Source organism: Accipiter gentilis, chromosome Z (assembly GCF_929443795.1).
Source record: "Accipiter gentilis chromosome Z, bAccGen1.1, whole genome shotgun sequence".
Classification (NCBI taxonomy): Eukaryota; Metazoa; Chordata; class Aves; order Accipitriformes; family Accipitridae; genus Astur; species Astur gentilis.
Genome location: NC_064919.1, coordinates 62,868,937 through 62,890,849, shown reverse-complemented (window position 1 = coordinate 62,890,849; position 21,913 = coordinate 62,868,937). Strand labels below are relative to the sequence as shown.

The 21,913-nt window shown below is 39.0% G+C and overlaps 1 protein-coding gene across 3 annotated transcripts in view; it reads left to right on the top strand.

Annotated features, from left to right (window-relative positions):
* HOMER1 (homer scaffold protein 1) overlaps positions 1–21,613 on the top strand; it is a 92,421-nt gene extending 70,808 nt beyond the window's left edge. For 2 of the 3 annotated variants that reach the window (XM_049794436.1, XM_049794434.1), the window contains exons 6-9: positions 377–533; positions 13,726–13,836; positions 15,455–15,535; positions 20,769–21,613. In XM_049794436.1, coding sequence (XP_049650393.1) covers positions 377–533; positions 13,726–13,836; positions 15,455–15,535; positions 20,769–20,957 — 538 coding nt within the window. In that variant the 3' untranslated portion in view covers positions 20,958–21,613. Of the gene's footprint in view, positions 1–376; positions 534–13,725; positions 13,837–15,454; positions 15,536–18,253; positions 18,633–20,768 lie in introns of those variants that run through there. The other variant, XM_049794435.1, reaches the window with a different exon arrangement.
* Positions 21,614–21,913: the final 300 nt, after the last annotated feature.

The following is a 21,913-nucleotide window of genomic DNA, read 5'->3' as shown; positions in this document are numbered from 1 at the left end:
AGTAGTAGATTAAAAAAGCTCTTTCACTCAATACATGTATGTTAAAATAGTGACTAATCATATACTTATTCTAGAACTATACACTGTTGCTTTTGGGAAGCTGATGTGTATTTCATCATCCTTAACGTTTTATTAAAAAAAAATACCCTGTTGCACTGGGAGGGTGGAGGTTGTTTTCCAATAATGATATGCCTATATTTTCTGAATTTATAGTTTTGCTGATTTGAGCATTCGGATTCTCATTTGGATATTCAATCACAGGATTTTTGCATAATTGTATTTTTCCGGGATATTTTGAAAAAAAATTACAAGATATTTTAAGGAAAAAAAAAGGAAGAGATCTGGGGGCTCTGACATTCTCATTCTGTCTGTGCAGTTCGACAATCAGCAAGCATTGGGAGGCAGAACTGGCCACACTCAAGGGTAATAATGCTAAGCTCACAGCAGCCCTGCTGGAGTCCACTGCCAATGTAAAACAATGGAAACAACAACTTGCTGCGTATCAGGAGGAAGCAGAACGTCTTCACAAGCGGGTAAGTGAAGGCAAACGGCCGACATCCTTGAGGCAGAAGTACTGGTGACTATATTAGCTCGTTTTCAAGTAAAACAAGTAAGTTTATTGTTGGGGCTTTAGATTATTCTTTGAGATAGACATTGATGATTACTTTAAAGCACGCAGGGTTCCTCCATTGGGAGGCTCTTTCCTTTGTAGCAGTTCTTTTTCTGCAAAGGGTATTGTTGCAGGAATAGTCATCTAACCTGATGACATGTTTGCCAGCTCTCACTCTTCATTTGATGCCATCACATCTGTTTCAGAACCTTCTCCATAGCATTACACTTTAGTCCGTCTTGCATTTAAGCCCACAGAAACTTGACATCAAACCTGTAATTTAAAGAAACCCTGTTGTAGTTTCCATATATAACAAAGACGAACAGCTTCCTCTCATCCCTGCACTTAAAGAAAACTGAACATAGATTGAAGATCATTATAAGCAATTAGAGATCTGCTCCTGCTTTCACACAGGAGGGGTGTGAAAGGGTCCTGTTCCCTTCACTGTAAATTTAGCAGAGGTCATTTGGCAAACCAGAAATTAGTGCACAGTGGGGGAAGGAATGACAGTGTTTGAGAGAGGAATAAGGCAAGCGAGGTTGAAGGCTGCATTATAAAAACAAGTATACAATGTTTTCATTTCTCTTTTCACTTGTAACTCCATATATTCTATAATCTGTTCATGTTTATCCGTATGAATTTGTCATCATAGCTTAGGACACATTTTTGTGCAGAGTGGAGGCAAGATTAGCACATGTACAGTGGGAAGAATAACTTAGAAAAATATCAAGGAGATGTACTTCGTAAAGAAAATAAAAACAAACAAAAGCATTGCTTTTTTGGCTGAAAACAGCTTTCATGAATATGCTGACAAGAAGTGAAAGGTCTAGTAGCAAGCATGAAGACTTTTAGTTTGGTTTTGTATACTGTACTCATTCATCTACAAGAAATAAGGTATGAAATTTTAGTTAGCTAAATCCTGCAAATCGTGAAGGGTTCTTTCAGACCTGTGCTGGACCTGTTCAGCTGCAGGCTGTTAGTAGTCCGAAGAACAAGGCTCACATTCATCTGAGGCGGGGAGAAATTCAGCAAGGCTGCATCTAACCGGGGAATGTGGAAGAGTAGCAGGATTTCCCTTGAGCTTGAGAAACCTGGGGAAATGGCAGGTTGGTGGGGCTGTCCTATGCCTACACGGACTTGCAGACAAGGATCCTGAAGTCCCAGCCAAATGATTTGATAGGCAAGAAGGACAATTTCTGATGGAGTGTAACAGTGTGTGCCATAGCTGGCTGGACGAAATGCATGAAGTGTGATTAAAACCGGTGCTTTCTGCAAAGTTCTTTCAGTTCAAGAAATTGGCAGTTGCTGACAAAACTGCTTTGCTTCAGAAATTTTTCCAGCCAGGCACAAGCTTGTCATGTGTGTTTGTACAGAAAGAGACTTCGGCTTTGTCTGTCTTCTCATTTAAGCTTCTCCTTTGGGAGGGTGGGAGTTCTAACCTTTGCTCCAGCTTTGTGAATAGATAATAATAGTCATTGTTGATAAAATTATTTAAATTGGAACCTTGTATTAAAATTACTATAATGCAGATGTTCAGGGGATTTGACCACCAGATAGGCTTTACAGCGAAGAACTCGTTGCTAAAACGTGGACGTAATGAGGTAGCATTCTTCCTAATAAAATGTATTAACAGCTTTTGTTGCAAAGCTGAGACAGTACAGTCCTTACCTAAGAAAGAAAAGAAAAGTAACATGCAACAGCAGCTGCATTTGCCATGGGGACACCCAGCCAGACAAGATGGGCAAAGATGTTACTCTTGGTCTTAGTCAAATCTTGTTTAAAATCTGTTACTGGAAAATACATTTAATGAATATGGGAATTTTTAGCATGTCACTTTGCTTTTATATGATGCTACAGTGAAGAGAAGTAGTAACCAAGTCTTTGTAGCTACATTCATTAATAGCTGATGATTTTTCATAAGCTTTGCCCAGCAAATTTCCTGCAATTATTTTGTATTTCTGAGGGAAAACAAGGTCTTATAACATGGGATCATCTACACTATGCTCTTTTGATCACCATTTACATGCCTTTATTAAATGTTTCTGTAATCTGTGACCTTGGGGCTTGTTGATATCTCACGTAGAATATAGGAACACTCTGTGCCTATGTGTCTCTGGGCATGCCTGTAAATTACAAGAGGATAGTTCATCAAGAGTACTGCCCTCTGTTGGAATTAGAATATAGACTTGGCTAACCCAATAAATCAAACTAAAGTTTGATTTTGCCTAGAGGCAAAAGTATGCAGATCATGTGAAAAAAAAAATCAATCTTAATCTGTTATCCATACGGTGTGATAGAAGAGCTCTTCTAACCTGCATGGTGAGGCTGATCTTTCAAATTGAAATAGTGCTCCATTTAAAAAAAACCTGCAAGTCAGATGCTTCTCTCTTAATGCAGATAGAAAACGTGCTGTTGAAATGGCAGAACTGGAGACTGTTGGTTATGGTACATGTGGTAGCAAGCACTATTAAGTCACTGTATTGTGTTATCTTTCTGTTCAGTTTATCTGTTAAGCTCAGTATAAACATGTTGCTGCCGTTTATCCAAAAAATGTTGCTCAAACTGGAACCCGTCTCACCTGAGATTATGTAGAAGTTATATATCAAGTCTAAGATGGTCATCTTTTTTTCTTCTAATTCTTAAGAGAGACAAAAGCGTGAAGAGTAAGTGTCCCAGTCTTAAGAAAACTAAGGAGTTGAATTTGCTTCTGTAAGTGCTTGTCTTTCTTCATAGGGTAATTGTCTACATAGTCCTATAGACATACTTTTAGTCAGATGAAATGAACTCCATCCTTAGTTCACAGAATCACAGAATAATTTAGCATGGAGTAGAACTCCAGAGGTTATCTGGTCCAACTCTCCGCTGAAAGCAGGGCCAGCTTTGAAGTTAGATACAACTCCAGGGCTGGATCAGGTTACTCAGGGCTGTGAATCAGATCTTAAAAAATGGAGATCCCACAGCCTCTCTGGGCAGCCTGTTCCAATGTTTGACCACCCTTGTCAAATCATTTTCCCTAATATCTTACCTAATTGAAATTTGCTGTGCTGCAACTCCCATCTGTTGCCAGTTCAGAAGAAAAATGGGGTTTGATCCAAAAGAAACTTTGGTGAGAAAAGTTGAATAGACTGGATTTTTAGAAATACTCATAGAAAAATTGGTTTCAAGGAGAAAGAAAAATCTGGAAATCAGTTTGCATGTTCAGTTGTAATGTAGTTGTTGTTTTATATGGAAGAGTTGGCTCTCACAGCATGCTGCCCACTGGGGAAGAAGAATGTGTGTAGATATGTATGCATTGGAGGGATAGGCTCACTTAGAAGATCATAGTCTTGTATAAAATAGACCAACCTCCAAAACGAAGAATGGTACTGCCAACATTAGCTGCTATATTTAGTTCAATTTATTTATGTATTATGTGATTTATATATCATGTAATTGTGGTATTCACTCCTTACATGCTTTAGGTATATATACAAGTTTTGGTGCCTGAGTCATCTGTCTGCAAGCTATAGCATATCTTCTGTCAAGTGTGATGTGTAGGGGGAAGTAATGCATATTGATTAGTAAACTTTGCATTGTTATTTCCATCTTTAGTTTCTTCTTAATAGAAATAGCCTTATAAATAATCTTATTTACATAAACAGTTTCCTCTTACATTAAAAAAAAAAAATAGTGCTAATACTGTCTTACTAGTTGACTTCTTATGGTACCTTTTTCCACAGTTTGAACTTTGTTATGTTTTACTTGTAAACATTCATTGATTTTGTATTATATCTCATTCTTTTATCTTCTATTTTTTTCATTTACTGTGGTAAACTGGGTGTTTTGTCTTATGCAGTATTTGTTGTAAACTCTGCTTTTTAAGTTGTTTTAAATTATTTTAAGCCCAACATTTTTTATTCTATAATTGTTTTCAAATTGGACTGAAACAGTTTTTCTGTGTATCACATTGTTTACACTTTTAAAAACACAGAAACAAAGCCAAAGTGCCCCTTTCTTTGATTTTGATTGCATTTTTAAAAATTAATTTCATTTATTATTTGCCATTTTTTATTAAGTGTAAGATTTACTCATCTATCAGTTCCAGTTCAGTTTTTCATATTAGCCTACATTTATTTTCTTCCCCTGAGGCCTTTATCTTCCTTCTTCCATTTGTTCTCTGCATTAATAATGCCTAGAGTTGAGATGAAACAGAATACAGATTGAGTGTGGCTGAGTGCAAAGTTCTCAATAAAGTTTTGAGCTCTCATCTGATATATTGTAAGCTTAAGTCAGAAATACTATACATTGATATTTTGTCAGATAAATTTTTCAGAAGTTTGCTACATGAGTGTATGGATTTTTGCCTCCAAAATACTGGGAATTCTGGGAAGATGTGATGCACAGACAAGAGCTTAACTTGGAGCTCTCAGCTTACTTTCCTCTAATCTGCTCAGAAGCAATTTAACAGCAAAGATTTCCCTTAAACGGGGTTGGGGAGCACTCCTACACACCTTGCCTAGCTTTTTGAAGTCAAAAGGGATTCATGAGTTTAGAACAGCTCAGTAACAGAAAGACAAACCCTGAAGTGAGCTACTTCAGACAAATAGAATAGCATTGGCACTAACATTAATCCTGATACCGCAAAAAGGAAGGGATTGAATGGTGATATGAATTACAGAAAGTAACCCAAAGTTCTGTCATTGTCATGTTAAAAATGGAAATGATGATTTTTTTTCTTGCATGCTAACTGCTAAAGTAAATCATCCTATGACACTGGGCAATAGGACAGAGTAGTAACACCAGTGCATAATAATAGGAGCTGTAGTTCTTGAAGATCATTCATCTGCAGGAAAAGAAACCTAAGATAAAAAGAGATGAAGGGAAGTGATCAAGCTCTTGGGTATTCCTGAAAGAATAGAGAGGTAAACTCTTGAATTCTACCTTGTTATTTTACCAGGATTTCCTAGGAAATAAGATAAAATTAGCCTATTATGTTCTGGTTCTTTTATTCAATGAATGAAATAAGTATGAGGACACCTTATGTAGTCATCAAAACCACCTGATGAATAATGGACCCTGATTTCACTACTGTTAAGAGAAATTTTAAAGTGGATATTAAAAAAACCCATGACCATACAGAAGTAAAACCATGGTCATTTTATTGGGCTATTTCTGTACTACCTAAAGAAAACAACAATCTATAAATGCAGTTATTAAACTCCACAAGAAGTATGTGAATGCTATATAAGCCACCCGTTCAGATTATCTGTAGAAAATCTTTGCAGACCCTTTAGCAGTCACCTCCACATTTCCACTAGCTGCATTAGTAATTGAGTAACCAAAACTAAATTTTGAACGTGTAGATGTGATAAAGTTGCTTGCTGAATCAGAGCCCCTGTTGTGGGCTTCATACTTGCTGAGAAGTCTTACTAGCACCACTGTGGGACTACTGAGAATAACTGTTTGGTTTTATGTGGTTGAGGAAGGACATTATCTAAAAGTGGAAATATGAAAGAAGGTGACAGAAAGTGTGGTAACAAGAAATTTATGAATGGGGTTTTGATCCAAAAATATATTGGCAATGCACCTTTTTTATGTGATGCCTACCTGTTGTCATCCTCTTAACACTGTGCCCCTCCTACACCCACTGAACAAGTCAAACTTACATTTGAATTTTATTTGATTGATTAAAGAAAAAAGCTATCTAAGTATAACTTTCTTCTTAAGATATTGTAATTAGTATGTGGCTAGGTAGCAGCTTGGTACCATTTGTTTATAATGAAAATAGACGAGCATTTTGCAAAGTAGATATGGGTAGCTTGTCAATTTAATCAAAACAGTGGGATTATAATTTTGTTAGTATTTGTCTATGCACTTATTTGAAAGAAATGTGTGTGCAGATGGACCAATTCTGTCCACAAAAAATGGACAACTAAGTCCATATGTTTACGTATGCTGTCCTTTCATCTGGAATTGTAAACTCTTGATGCACTAGAAAGTCCTGAAAAGGCAAAAAAAAGGCAGCTCTTGCCTAAATGAGGTCATAAAGTTAAATACTGACCAAATGTTTAAGAGAGATGTTCTGGGGAGTATTAGGGTTTTCTAAGACACAATAAGATCTGGAAAGGCTAATTGTTCTAACTGTGATAGGCAAGTTTTTAGAAGACATATGGGGATATAGTGACTTTTTTATTTTTGAAATTACAGTCTTACCTTAAAAAAGAGTTTCTCTTTCAGAGCAGGCTGTAATTATCTACGTAAGGTCGGTTATCCTTCTTGCAGTGGAACTAGTTTCTAATAAAAAGAAATCCAGAGTAATATTTTAAAAATTTTTAAGAAACCATTGCAGTGGCTGACCACCTTCTTTGCTTGGCATTAGGGAGACCAAAAGAAAAACACACACATTTTATAACAGGGGGTACATATTTTTTTCTCAGATGTATGTTTTTGCTCCTCCAAGGTCCATTTCAGCTATCATAAGTTCCATATTATTTTTTAAGTGGTATGTTTTGTCAGTCTTGATGTTAGACTATCAGATCATTTCCTAGGACAGGATTTATGAAATCCAGCACATACTCTCAGCTCCCTTTCTGTGCATGATTCCTAATACAAATAATCTACATCTAGCCTTTATCAAGATTCAACCCGTGGTTAATAATTACAGTTTACTAAAAAGATGGTCTCTTTTCAGACAAAGCAGGTGAATCAGGTTATGTTCCTGAAATCAAAATGTGAATTCAGCTTTTTTTAATGTTTGGTGAACTGAAGGCAAGTCTTTTCTGTCTTTTTCTGTTTGCTTTTATTTGGTTTTAGAGCCGATTTGCATTTAGGACCCAAGACTATTTCATTAGGTTTTTCTCTGGCATTTCACTTTCACTGAATGTGTCATATATGAGATTATAATTTGGAAAAAACCCCACAAGCCACCAATCAAACTACTGTCACTCTGGGAAAGGAAGCAGAAAAAGTTTTCACAGAATGGTCTCTCATCCCCATCTTCATCTTTCTAAAAAACCTGAGAAAAGTGTTAGGATCATTTATCTGCAAGTTATAAAAAGCATACTTGGTGGAGGCATAGCACAAAAATGTATGTAGTCAAAACTTTGTAGAATGAAATATATCCTATAATTCCAAAACTCCACTGGGGACTGAGGATATTACTGGATTTAAATCCTCAGGATTAAAGGATGACATATCTGTAGTGTGTTTGCTATTGCATGTATTTCATGAGCTGGCCAGATAGCTGGAAAAAGTATTTCCTAATTAGATTGCAGAGAAAGGGATGTCCCCTGAAGTTAGTATTAGCATTATCAGTTGCAAATAATAATGCACGGCTGAAGCTCAAAGCATCGATTTTAGTAAACTTACTGTATTTTCAAATATTCCTACTGCAGTTTCATTACTTCACAAAAATCAAGCAGATGATGGATTATTCCTCCTTCATCTCTGTTGAAATGCATAACTGTGGAAAACATTTTGATATTTCCATGGCTTGAGGCATCAGTGCCCACAGAGAAAAATGTGTCCTTTTCAGCAAAATCTTTAATTGTTTTTTCTGTTGAAAAAAGTAATATATTGTTGGTAATGCAGAAAACTCCCCCCCTGCCCCTAGGTTATCATTTTGTCTGTGGGTAAATCTTGGAAAACTGCAATAATTAATTTGCTGTCAGAAGTGATGTATATGAATAATACTATGGTGTGCTTTTTGTTCTTTCAGCAGCAACCTTGAAAAGCAATTTTCCTTGTTTTCTGCATTTTCACATTTCTTAGCACCAAAAATCTTGCTAGAGTTTTTTATTCTTGAAAGCTATACTGGAATTATTTTTATGATTGGCTTGTTGCATGCTGTCTTGCATCTTACTGTCCACCATGAAGAACTGAGAAGTTTCTTCTGCATAAATTATGAGAAACTTCATGCAATTATTCCTAGTTTTGCTGAGTCATGCAACATAATTTCTGTTCTCCTTGTGGAAAGCAAAGGGCTCTTTTTTCTTTCTGGGAGGTTCATCTTGAATTATTGATGGAATAATATTGTCACGGTCACAGTGACGATCCATTTAGGATCCATGTAACTTAACCAGCTAAAAATACATAATTAATACTTAAATTCAGTCTGCATACGAGCACTCTGCCTGTTCTGCATTGTAGCCTGGACTCGTAGACCTTGGGTATTGCATTCCACAGTAAATAGAAGGGATAAAAACACCTTTAGAAAACAACAAGTTAATAGTGTCAGGGGTATAAAATGGGCTACAGCTATGCTGAAAATATGTTGGTAATATGGGTAAAAAATTGGCTGGATGTCCAGGCCCAAAGAGTCGTGGTGAATGGAGTTCAATCCAGTTGGTGGCTGTTCACAAGTGGTGTTCCCCAGGGCTCAGTATTGGGATCAGTTCTGTTTAATATCTTTATCAGAGATCTGGACAAGGGGATTAAGCGCACCCTCAGTAAGTTTGCAGATGACACCAAGGGAATTGGTTGAGTCACCATCCCTGGAGGTGTTTAAAAGACATGTAGCTGCGGTGCTTAGGGACATGGTTTAGTGGTGGACTTGACAGTGCTTGGTTAATGGTTGGACTTGATGGTCTTAAAGGTGTTTTCCAACCTAAACGATTCTGTCTATGATTCTATGTTCTAACCTGTCTTTCTTTGCATTTCTGTAGCAATTGAAGTAATTTCTGTATGAAGTTTAGAAGGAATTTCATGATCTGTTGGTACTGAATTTAAGATGCTGAATAAAAACTATTGTTTGAGATCAGAAGTGTACAGATTTATCTCAAGAAAGTGGTTTGAAAAAATGAGTCACCTGCAGCAAGCAGCACAGATTGAGCCAGTCAGTAATTGCTTGGGGAAGGTGACCACTCAAAATATTTCTGTAATTCCCACTTCTTTGCCTCTGTTTAACTGAAGTCTTTACTTGTGAAGTAGTTGTCTGTGTTGTGATTTGATGCTATCTCCCCTCTTGGTTTCTTTGTGATTTGATTTGGTTTGTTTTCTTTGAGAGATTCTTCAGTCTTCTGAAGCTTTGGGCACTCACTCTCTTAAGCTCACATCAAGGCTGTTACTTCTTGTTGTGTTGTATGGCCCAAAGCCTCACTCCTCCAGTCTTCCCAGCAGTCCAGTGTGTGCTAGCTGTCTGCTGCAATGACAAATTCTGCCTGTTATCCTCCCCTATTTATAGGCTGCTGACCCTAGATTAAAATTTCCAGGAAACTGTAGAATGGCCTCTGCTGAGAAGGTCTGGGCTCTGCCAGAACAAGTTGCCTTGCTGTCCTATTTCAGCTGATGTATTTCTCACTGAAGTATGCAGTTAAGTATAATGCCAGCCATATACTAGAAGAGTTAGCTCATTAAATAGTCCCTAAAAAGCCTTTTCACAATTTTTTTCCCTATGTGCAATCCTTACCCGGATGATAAGTGCAAAATAAAGAAGCAGAGGCTAAGAACAATACTTTTTTCTTTCTTAGTCTCAAATACAAAGCCACAGTATTGACTTTTTTTTCAGATATGCAAGTCAGTGCAGCCTTACTATAGTGCAATAGAAGAACCTTGTTTAATCAGTTATTGTTCAAAGACTGTTCTTTCAGTCTGAATTCTGTACTGGAAACAAGGCTTAGTCACAGGTACATTGCTCAGTGTTGCTGTGCAAAGGCTTGAATGATTGATCAAGCTTTGCTCCTATACATGAAACACTGAATGAGGAGATGTCCCTGAAAATAGCATGTAGGAGGGTCAGACTAAAGAATTTTAGCTTCCTTTTATGCCCCCTTCTGTGCATAATGCATAAACAGTTATTTTTAATGATTTTTGGATCACTGGTCATGAGAAAAAGAAATTCAAGTTGAAACAAGGAAATAGAGCAAGTAGATGCTATCCAGATTTTTGCCTAGAGCTTTATCTTTTGTTACTTCTGTTTTCAGTTGCATATTCTTTATATTGCATCATTTTGCAGCTCTTCTTGCTCTTCAGATTTTTTTCAAAGGGGCACGATATGATTTTCTTTTATATAGGTATGTTCAAGAAGGTAACATCGTAAAGATACTTGACATCCTTTCAGATGTCTGTAGGAATGGGCATTTAAATAAGACTGCGATTAAAGTAAACCCATTTTTTAAATTTAATTCATTCTTTTTTTCCAACTTGCTTATTTTTTCAACAAACAGTAAACAAAGCAATTGAACAACACATTATTTTCGTGCATAAGCAGTAGGCGATGGACGTTTGCCCAGAGAAAAGCTGGACCAGAGTAAGACATCACAGCCCTTTTAGCATTGGTAATTAATTGCCTCTCTGAGAGCAGTTGGCTCTGTTGGCAAGAAGGTTTGAGAGTGAACTCCCTACTCTGCCTAAGCAAAATTAGCTGTGTTTGCTTAAGCAATTTCAGTAGGTGTCTTGAGTTAGTATGGACCAGAGCATACTGGGGAGCGTTCATGTGAGCCGTGCAGCTGGTGGGGCTGTTGCGGAAGGTGTTTTCAGCCAGTGACAATATGCAAAACTGAGAGCAGTAATATTTCATCCACCGCAGTTCAATTCACCAGGCTCCTTGAATTCCAAGCTTGGACCAACACATGCATCCTCTCTGCGTGTAGCAGCCCAGAGGAAACCACATGGAGAACAGTGGGGGTCCAAGTGCTTCCTTAGTTACAGGGTGAGACACCTCTGAGGCACTAGGTGCTAGGGCAGAGGTGGTCTGGGGACTGTGTTTTCTTCTGGCTCTCCAGTGGAGGCTCTTGCACTTTGTGTAAACGAGTTCTCACTGTGCCAGTGCTTGGTAAGAGCCAGTGGGTATTGCCGAGTGCAGCAGCTTTAAAAGAGAGATTGACCTTCTTGGAGGTTGACATACAACATTGCAGTCTTTCACAACGGGTGAGAAGAGGTCCTGACCCTGGGCTCCCCTAGCAGCCCTAGCCGTGGATTCACAGAGGCTTCCACCTCCTGTTCAAGAATCAGTTCAGGAGAAGAGCTTAGAAATGTTTAAGTAGTTAAGCATCAGAAAGGTGAAGGTGGGCAAGGTGAGTGAGTTTGACAGTTCTAGCAAAATTTAGGAAGGAGCTAGAACTCTCCATAAACCTGCACTGTCAGAAATACAGGAACCTGCGTAAAACTGTGGCAGCTCTTGCTAGATAGTGAAGGGTTCTTGACTGGGCAAGACCCTGAAGAACCAAATGTGACTTTAGAATTGGCCGTATTTTGAGCAACAGTCCTCGACCAGGTGACCACCAGGGGCCCCTTCCAGCCTAAATTACTCTGTGCCTCTGTGATTCGTGCTGTATCTAGATGTTAGTTCAGACGCTGTGTAGACATAGGTTTATCCCAGTCAGTGTGTTCCAATTCTGCTTGTTTGTGTTTGTGCAATTGTAGTGGTGAATACTGTAACAATCAGAATTGGTAGCAGTCACAAGGAATCTAAATAGATATATTTTTGTCTAGTTGAAGCAAATTAAGAATATTATCTAAGACTTCAGTTGTAATACTCAGTGACAAACTGCTAGTACTTTTTGCTATGAGCACTGATATTTCGACAATTCCAGCAAATAAGTTAGTTCTTTGGGGGGGGGGGGGGGGGGGGGGTGGTGTTGGTGGTGTTGTGTTACCAAGCTATATCCTCATCCCTCATTCCTCTTACCCCTCCCAAGAATTTGCTGCAATCTCAGTTCTCTCCATTTATAAACCTGATGTGCAAAAAAGTCTAATCACAGTTTCCCAGCAGAAGAAACTAGACTTGTCATGGCTGTTACAGAGGGGAAGTTGATGCTCTGTGACTCGGAGAGGAGAAGTTGATAGGGATTTTGTTTTAATTTTCTTCTATTTCATCTTGGCTTTCCTTTGACTTCTCTCTGCACTCAGTAATATACCTTTTGAGCTTACAAATAGTTCAAGAGTCTGAAATAACTGGCATCACAGTGGCTTCACTAGCTAGACTACATCGGTGCTGGAGGGCACCAACCTTGATTCCTCGAGATGTTCTTTGGTCTAAGAAATAAAACTGTCCTGGAGAATGCCTGCCCTCTGTCTAATAGCTACTTTTCCAAGAAAGTTCGATGGAGACCTAAAGGTTTTCTTTGCAGAGTTGGGTAGCACTTTATTCAAAGGGGTTTCTGGTGCCAGATTTGTTAGTTACTGTAGGTAGATGGTGCAGCTCTGTTGAAGAGTGTATACTAAGATTGACAGGCTCATATCTTCTGGAAAAAAATGAATTATTAGGTTTTAAATGGTGGTTTTAATATTTTAACAGTTTGTTATTAGACAGAAAGGTTTTAGTGCACACATCCACACAGACATGAAGTGTGAGAGCTCTCTAATATTTTGATCTGTAATTTGAGAGTTACATCAACACAGGCTTTTCTGTGTATGCTCTAGCTGCATGGATTTTATTTCTTCAGTGCAGAAGCTATTTTTTGACAACTGTTTATTAGTGAATGGCGGGATATTAACATCTCTTTGATTAAAAACTGAAATAAAAAGGGCATACCACTGCCAGGTATGTTAATTTATCCAAAGGCAGATGGAGAGTGTTCACTCTCTGCTAATAAAGAGGAGCTGTGCAAATACAACTTGTGCCATTAGCTGTTGGCTTTGTGACTGAGAGTTGAGATCTGAAACTAGAAGTAAGAATTGGCAGCTCTATATTGGTGACTGAGTGCCTACTATTACACTGTTGATTCCGAGTCAGAAACTGAGTCTGTGAAAGGTTAATTGGCTTGCTAGGAAGTGAGTGAGCATTGTGGTTTAGTTGATTAAGATGGTGCAACATTAAAAAGTGTCAGATGGAGAGGTTAGTTAGAAGGATAGATCTGTGTTTAATCATCTAGACATGACTGTTTCTGAAATGGTAATTCAGCTTCTTTCATAAAATTTTCAATATTTAGTAAGTATAAGTTTTAATTAATGTTCTTTTCAGACTGCAGCATATTAAATTTATTGTTTCCAAGAAGTCATGGCAACCATTTTAAGCTAAACAATTTATAAAGGAATTTTATGCTAACTTCCTAAGAACACCTTCACCATTTTTAATCAACATAAGTCACCCAGAACTAAGGGTATATTTCAAATGCAGCTATTGATACAAAGAAGTAATAGTACCTCGAATTTGTTGAAATTAATTCTGTATGTATTGCTTCTATTTATTTCAACAGGTGACAGAGCTAGAGTGTGTGAGCAGTCAAGCCAATGCGGTCCACACACATAAAACAGAATTAAACCAGACAATACAGGAGTTAGAGTCTACACTGAAGAAAAAAGAAGCGGTATTTGCTAACATTTATTCTTGGCTGTTCTGTTATATCTTTCTAAGTGCTTTCAATATTAAGCTAGTGATGGCTGGTAAATACTGTATTATTTCCTATAGATGTTATGAAGTAAAAATTTTTTCATCTTCTTTGAAGTCATTAATATTTTTCTGTGTATATAATTACATCAGTCCAATATAGACCTGGATATCTGAACAACAACAAAAAAGTGTGTTTTCCTGTTCGCTTTTACCAAGCATCTCTGTTTGCAAAAGTAAGTCATAAACAGTTACCACAGAGCAGTTATCACACTGATGCAGTCCAAATTCACAAAGAAGGGAGGCTGTCGTAAGCATGCCTGCCTTTTTTCTGGAGAGTAAGGTTTGGAACAAGTAATAGATCAATGGCTCTTTCAGGCCAGTCTGGTTTTCATGTTATGTTAACGTAGCTGACTTTTATGATCCCCAAGATCAGCCCTTTCCTTAAATGCATGCCAAGCCCCTGGCTTGAAACTTGCTATTTATTGTGCTGTCTGCCTTGGTCTGGACCAGCAGCAAGAAAACAAAAGGAACTGGAGTAACACCTGCACTGGCACAGGTCCTAGAGGAAAGCAGATTTGTGCCACAGAATGATCAAGAATCACCCCTTTATGGATGGGAAAAAGGATGTGAAGGATTATTTGCCCCTTGTAAGACCAGATCCTTGAGCACTCCGTGACAGATGCAGTGAGCACTGGTGTGCGTGTTCAGAGTGGCAGTGTGTCTGGCAGCGTCTTGCCTCCAGCGGGGCAGTTGTTAGGTGTTTCCAAGGAGGATGCAAGAGAGGCACAGTAGTTACAGAATATCCTCCCAAAAAGGAACAAAGCCTTTCCCAAACTGTTTCTCATTTTGGTGCCCATTCACTTTTGAATTATGCTGAGCTGGTGGCTGCAAAGAGGTCTTTCGGAAAGGAGTTCTGGGAGGTGAATATGCCCTTCCGGGGAAAAGAACTTAATAGTTTAAAGTTTGATACCTTTTAGTTTAATTAACTGTTTCTATTCTTGTCTCCTGAAAGTAAGCTAAGAAAAGGTTTCTCTTCCGTTTATTATTTTATCTATATTTATTATTTTTGTACCTCATTACTTTCTTTTTGCTAAATTAATGATACCATTTCTTTTAGACTCTCTTCTTAAGAAATCAGTCATCAAAGTAGGCGATTTTTTGATGCTCAGCCCTACTGCTAGTGACATAATAAGCAGACCACAGATGAAAATTGGATTTTTCTCTTGAAAAAATGGAGAAGGATGGATTCTAATAGAATTTAAAGTATAAAATTGTTTCTCTATTTACAAGGACCCTTAATTTTTCAGGAAAAAATTATTTTGGATCTTTTGTGTGGGAGAGGAAAACTTGGGACTTTTGTAAAAGAAAATGCTTATCTGTATTCTTGTTTGTTCACAATGGAATTGCTGTTTAGGGACTGTGATTCCAGAGTATTGAGAGCAGGGCTTAAACTTCATGTGCTGTGATGGGCAGTAGCCAACTGCCAGTTTTGGTATCATTGCCATGGCTTGCTCAGGAGAAGTGGTAGCCAGCTTACCTGCACTGAAGCCAAGTCAGGTAACATGTTGCTAGCAAGGTTGTTTCTTCTCCCTTAGGAAATCGAAGGATTGAAACAAGAAATCGACAATGCCAGAGAGCTCCAGGCACAGAGGGATTCTCTGACCCAGAAGTTACAGGTGAGCTATAGTGCATCATCTTACTTTAGAGAGAAGGGCAAAATGACCATCAAGTGAGCAGTTCACATCAGCAACTTGTGCTGTTTTCACGGAAGGTGCCAGGTAAATATGTAAGATAGACTGCATTGCAAAGTGGTGGATTAGGATGATCCTTAGGAATTTGTATCAAAATTTCCACCTGCTGTAAGTTTCTATTTTTACCTGAGGCAACAGACCCAAATTTCATTTACAAGTCCATGGAGTACTCTCAGGCTAGCAGCTGTCCTTCATCAATACATGTCCTGGGCAATTCTGGTCTCATTTTCATGGCAGAGTCTTCCCATAGGTCTTGCGTGCCACTGAAACTGTCAGGCTGTGTATCATCGGGTTGGGATGAGTATTTGTATTCAGCTTTTAAACATGCCCTGAGAAAGTAAAGGTTAAAGCATTCTTGTGTAGTACGAGCTTTAAAAACACACTTTGACGGGAATTATTTAGAATCATTGGGGTTTTTGTTGTTTTTTTCTTGGCTGTGTCTTTTCTATGTGTAAAGCCAGATACCTCAGCCTACCAGAATCAGTGTGCCCTCAGTATAGCTTCCCTTGCTACGTCTGAGCTCCTGTCTGTCTGTCGCTGGGCTGACCGGCCAGCACATAGGCACCTTCCTTGTTAAATCTGCCTTCAGAATGAGACTGACCCAAAGCTTACATGGGTTAAACTCTGAATGCAGGCTTCAGAGTTTTGATAGGCCTGGAAACTTGGGCATTAAATAGCTCCAAATCTGAAGTGCTGAAAGGCAACCTGCACTGCGGCTCGACCTAAATTACGCTGAAAGCAAGCCCCATTAGACTAGCCACAGCTTAAAAATCATCAAGCAGGTATTCTTTGAAATGCATTACATGCATTGGAACTTTCTTGAATCTCATTTTAACCTACAGAATAAACCACAGAAGAATAAAATGAGTTTATTCATTCTTCCCCATTCTTAAGTCAAATTATTTGGAAAAAGGATGTTATTACTTTAAACAATCTTTAAAGATTGTTTTGAATACACCTGAGCTTGCCTGTTCCACTATTCCAAAAATTGTTGCTGGCTTTAAGCTATTCTTAGCAAGCAGAATTATGAGAGACTAGTAAGAGATGAAAGATTAGAAAATGCTATGTTTCTATTAAAATTTGGCCTTATGAAGTCAGTAACTTCCTTTTGATATATTTATATCTTTAGTAACCAAATGTATATATTGTGTTTATATGTCCATACATCACGTTGTAGGCAATGAGTTTCTGAAAATAGTTCTGTATGGTTCTATTCAAGTAAATTTAAAGCTTATTTAGGATCTGAGTTAAAAGTTGCCTTTTTTAAGCTTAAAGATTATGACTGACCTGATGCAGCCCATCTAAAAGATCTTGAGTCTTCGCTTTGCTATAAGAGTCCTGCTTTGATTATACTGGCCTTCTCTGAGGCACTTCACCCTGCTTCTGTGACGTCAGTGAAATGGTGTTTTCTTCTGTAGCTCCAGACGAACCGTCTTCACGTCTGTTCACTTTGTTGACTCATCATCCGTTTTCAGGGTGATTGTGTCCAGGGTCCGTATCTGTTCGTCTCACTCTTTTTTCTTGTGCTTTATTTTTTCCCTCTTGTGCTTGTAAATGGATTATGTAACTCTAAAATATTTTGGAATATAGCCTGTACGAAAAATGCTATACAAAGAAATTACTATTTCAAGGTGTATTGCATTTCTGACACACTCATATCAGGGAATGAATTAGAAGTCCATTATTGGCAATTTCCAATGAAGAGCCATATGCTATCACTGTGAAGGATAAGTGTCGGGGCCCTTGTTACTTAGTTTAATTAGCAATGTAGGGAAGACGTATCAATGAGTCATGATCAGTGTGACTCTCACAGTAAGTCAGGATATCTTCATTACTATGGCTGATTCCTAAATATAGCTGGTTTGTATGGTTTGAATATTTTATTTGGATCCTTGCACTGAATTCCACAAAAGATTATTACAGTGCAAACAACAAACGTAACTTGTTGGTAATGCATTTCTTTTCTAAAAGAAAACAATGTATGAGAGATGATTGTGTCTGCTGTAAGAAGAGCTTGAAAAAACAGTGTAAAATACACCTTGCAAAGGGCCTGAATGTATTGGAAGAGTCAGTTTATTGTTAGATGAGATTAACTGCAAATAAAGTGAAATGACACAACTAGGGGAACAGATTACATTACATGGACACGTCTCCACTTCTTCCAATCAAGCAGCAACAGTTTTGAGGTAGACATTTGTAATAGGGAACTGCACATGAGCTGGACATGAACTTGTAATGTAATACTATTGCAAAAATCATTAACACTAATCTGGGGCAAAGATGTGTAATGATCGAATGTAAAATTTGGGAAGAAGCATGTTCCAGAAATTAAAAGCAACAGGCATATTTCAGTTAGGTCTACTTCCCATATGTCGTTAAATATGTTAATCATAAGTTAGAAGAATAAAACAGGAGGAAGTATGGGAGAAAGTATATCAGAGGAAATGGTTGGGAAGCTAAATGTATATGGATTAGGACAGAGATGTCAGAAATGGAATATAAATAAAATATGCAAGCTGGAAATTTAAACAAAAGAAGGGAGCTCTTCTGATTTTAGTAGATACAGGGCAAGGGCTATCAATGGAGAGTTAACCTTTTGCTGAATATGGATGGAATTTCCTACATCAAACATAAAGCTTTCAGTTTTACCTGGGTGCTCCCACAGTAACAGCTCACAGCAGGACAATTCCTCAGTTTAAGAGAGTCTGAGGATGGCCTGAAAGTTGATCTTCAGTGCTAGATACAGGCCAATGGGATGCTCTTCAGGCCCGGACACCATGAAATAAAACTGTGCATCCATGGATTTGTTCCAAAGTGGTCCCTTTCATCACTGGCTTGCCTGCTTATAGAAATTAATTATCTCTGGGGTAAGAGCAGTGGCAAGGAGACTTTGTAGAGCACACAGATTTGGTGAGTAGAAGAGGAGCAGCGACAGGAGAAGCGGAATGCGTGAGCAAACATGGAGAAACAGCTATCAGTTTTGTGTGAGCTAAAGAAAGGACTGAGTCATTCCTGCAGAGCTGAGAGGACCTTGAATTTCCCTTCTTGTCCTGCACTGCAGTCACTTGGCCTCAGAGGGTCTTGAAACCCTGCAGTCACCACACCAGGCAGTGCTTGTCAGTACTCGTTTTGGAGGGAAGGAGCGGGTTCAGTGAAGGAGAGCCTTCAGAGGGTACAGCTGGGTTATAATCACTGAGCTTGTCATTCATAGCAGTGGTGGGGTAGCTAATCACTACATAAGCATGTGTTTATTTTAGTTTATGTTGTTTCTACAAATACTCTTTTCAGTTAGCTTCCTTTAGTGCTTTGGCTACTGTATTGTTCAGTGTTAAACAAACAGATTGAACTAATTCTTCTCTTGGTCCTGGCAGCAAGGGATAATTCCTGCTCTCAGCTGTGCTGTTAAAGACCAGTGCCCCAACGTCTGTAATTTTTGACTTGCCCATTTACAAACAAGAAGTAAGGGAGGTATTCCAGTTCAGCTTGGATGTAGCCCTTGGCTGCATAAGCAGCCACAGTTAGGAGGAGATCAGGTTCTCGAGGCTCTGCCTTCTCCACCCGCGCCACTGCTGGGGGTCCCAGAGCTCTCCCTCACTGCAGAGGCTGGGAGCCAAAAATGAGCACTGGCCCCGTGACCCCATCTCTCCTCTGGCCCCGGATGCAGCAGCCGATCGACGTCGCCATCGGACTGCTCACGGGTGGAAACGTGTCTTGGGCCATGGACTTTGACACAAGGCTGCTGATTTACACCTGTTAATCTTTCTTGACTGCCCAAATACATATTCTGTATAGGTCAGGTTGTTTCTTATGGCTAGCTGACATCTCTCCGATGTAAACATGAATGTATTTGTTAGCTTTGAAGGAGGCAGAAGAAGCGTAACAAAAACAGTGGGAGAGTGGGAGGGCAGAAGGAGGAGTCACTGATGCTTGGAGCAGTGACTGCTGCCAGATCTCGCTCCCTACGGCTGTGTGAAACTAGTCGTTGTAAGAACTCAGAGCAGGCCCGTCAAAGCTTTGTGACGCAAAGCTGCTGTAAAGGGAAGCGGTGCTGAAAAAATGTTAATGTATGTAAATATGAGTTCACTATGCACTTTTCCAGAGGATGGCAGCACAGAGCATATGGTGCACTAAATACACTCTCCCTGTGCTGCCTCTGAAAGTGTTCTTCATAACTGAAATTAGGAAGTTCAGCATGAATTTACGAGACGTGCAATGAATGGGAGAAATAACAACACCCTATTCCGGACCCAAGCGACTGCTACGTTGGCAGTTTGATAGAGGAGGGGGCACCGGGCTTGCACAACGCGGAGCAGCCCTGGCCTCCCTCCCCGCGCAGGCGCAGGCGCAGGCGCAGGCGCAGGGCTGTGAGGGGTCTCAGCAGGATGGTTCCAGGCAGCTTCTCTTCCTCAGGACGGAGCTTGCTGGGGGTCAGATCCCCTCAGCTGTGTGCTTCGTCTTCCCGCCCGCTGAATGGGAGCAGCCTGTCCCTGTGGCACTGGTGGCTCGCCTGCTTCCCCGGCTCCCACAGCTGCGCTACGGCGGGGCTTGCCTGGGATGCTCCGGGGCACGGCGCAGCGAGACAAGGCGTTCTGCTTGGGCTGGCGGGTTTAAATTCGTTACAGTCAGTGTCACCGTGACATCAGTCCTGCTAGTTTACGTTTCTGCCTTAATCTTCAAGGGGAAAAGGCCTATAATGTGAGGCAGCGGTAAGGCAGTACTCCTCCATCCGTAGCGCAGTATTCTGCATGGGTTTCTGTATGAGACCATTTAATGGAGACTATGTCCTTGAGCAGTTCATGTAGTACAAATTGGGGAATACTTGAACTTAAGTAAACCTTTGTGAAGCTGTTTTCAGTAGGTGGTACATTTCTGAATGATAGAAGCAATAACTTACCTGAATAAGTATAATGCATCCATTGTTCACTGACTGAATTTTATCCCTCTCCAAAAGTTTCTGTCCTTCAGATGAGTTACTGAAAAAATGAAGAAGTGGTAGTACATGTGCAGTTGTAATAACAATTTAGGTTCTGGTTCTGGCTTTAACAAACAAATTGTTTTAAAAAACAGCTGACAGAAATAGCACAAGAATATCAGCAGGAGGTTAGACTGCTTTCTGTTTTCAGACAACACATTAACATGTTATGTATTTTCTCTGAAGGAAGTAGAAATTCGAAACAAAGACCTGGAAGGCCAGCTGTCTGACCTAGAGCAACGTCTGGAGAAAAGTCAGAATGAGCAAGAAGCTTTTCGCAATAACTTGAAGACACTTTTAGAAATTCTTGATGGAAAAATATTTGAACTAACAGAGTTACGAGATAACTTGGCCAAGCTAATAGAATGCAGCTAAAGAAAATGGGATTTCAGTGCCAATCAGCTTAAAGATGCACTGTCTCTCTTCATAGGACTGTGTTGGGCTCTGCATCAAAGTTGCACAAAATTTGAAAATGCTCCTCTGAGAGGGCTTGTTTTAAATTTGAGTCATATTTCAATGTAAAATTTAGAACTCAGCTTGTAGCTAGTTGAAGAAGAAAACAACAAACAAAAAAACTTGAATTACAAATTACCTCCTTGTACATTATTGGCCACAGATAACTTGAAAGATATTAACAGTAATTGAATGCAATCCTTTTCTAATTATCAGCGATGGAAGAATTAGCAGTGTCCCAGGTCACACCCCCTTTTTTGATAGACACAATATAGGTTATCTGCTGTTTTATTTATTTAAGATATTTAATTGCTGTGTTCGTGCAAGAACTTAGTGATGACAGCCCTGTATTTTGTTGTTCTTAATAATTTCTCAGGATACTTTGCACTGTGGAGAAGCAGTGCCATTACCAATTTATTCTTGCCAGGAGTGAGAGAGAGTTGCATCTTTAATTGAAACCAAGTTACTATAAACTGCTTGTATAAAGTTTTTCCTTTTGAGGTTTTTTTGGTTGGTTGGTTGGTTGTTTTTTTTGTTTTTATATACATACATATATATATACACGTATATATATATACACATATATATATATATACACATATATATATACACACACACACTGGAAGATACCGTATTTCTTTATGGAGCTTACTCTGGTGTTCTACGATATTGTCCAATGTAAGGTTTACTTTTTCGTATGAATTCCATGTATTTACAGTGAGATACTATCTTCCACTTAACTATATTTTGAGGCCAACCAATGATGGAAGGTGAGTCCACCAGGGGGGAAAAAACCTGGGGGGGGACGAGGGCAAAAACCCCTGAGAATTTCAAATGTAAAATTCGACATGCACAGATAACAAGGAATAGCCAGGTGT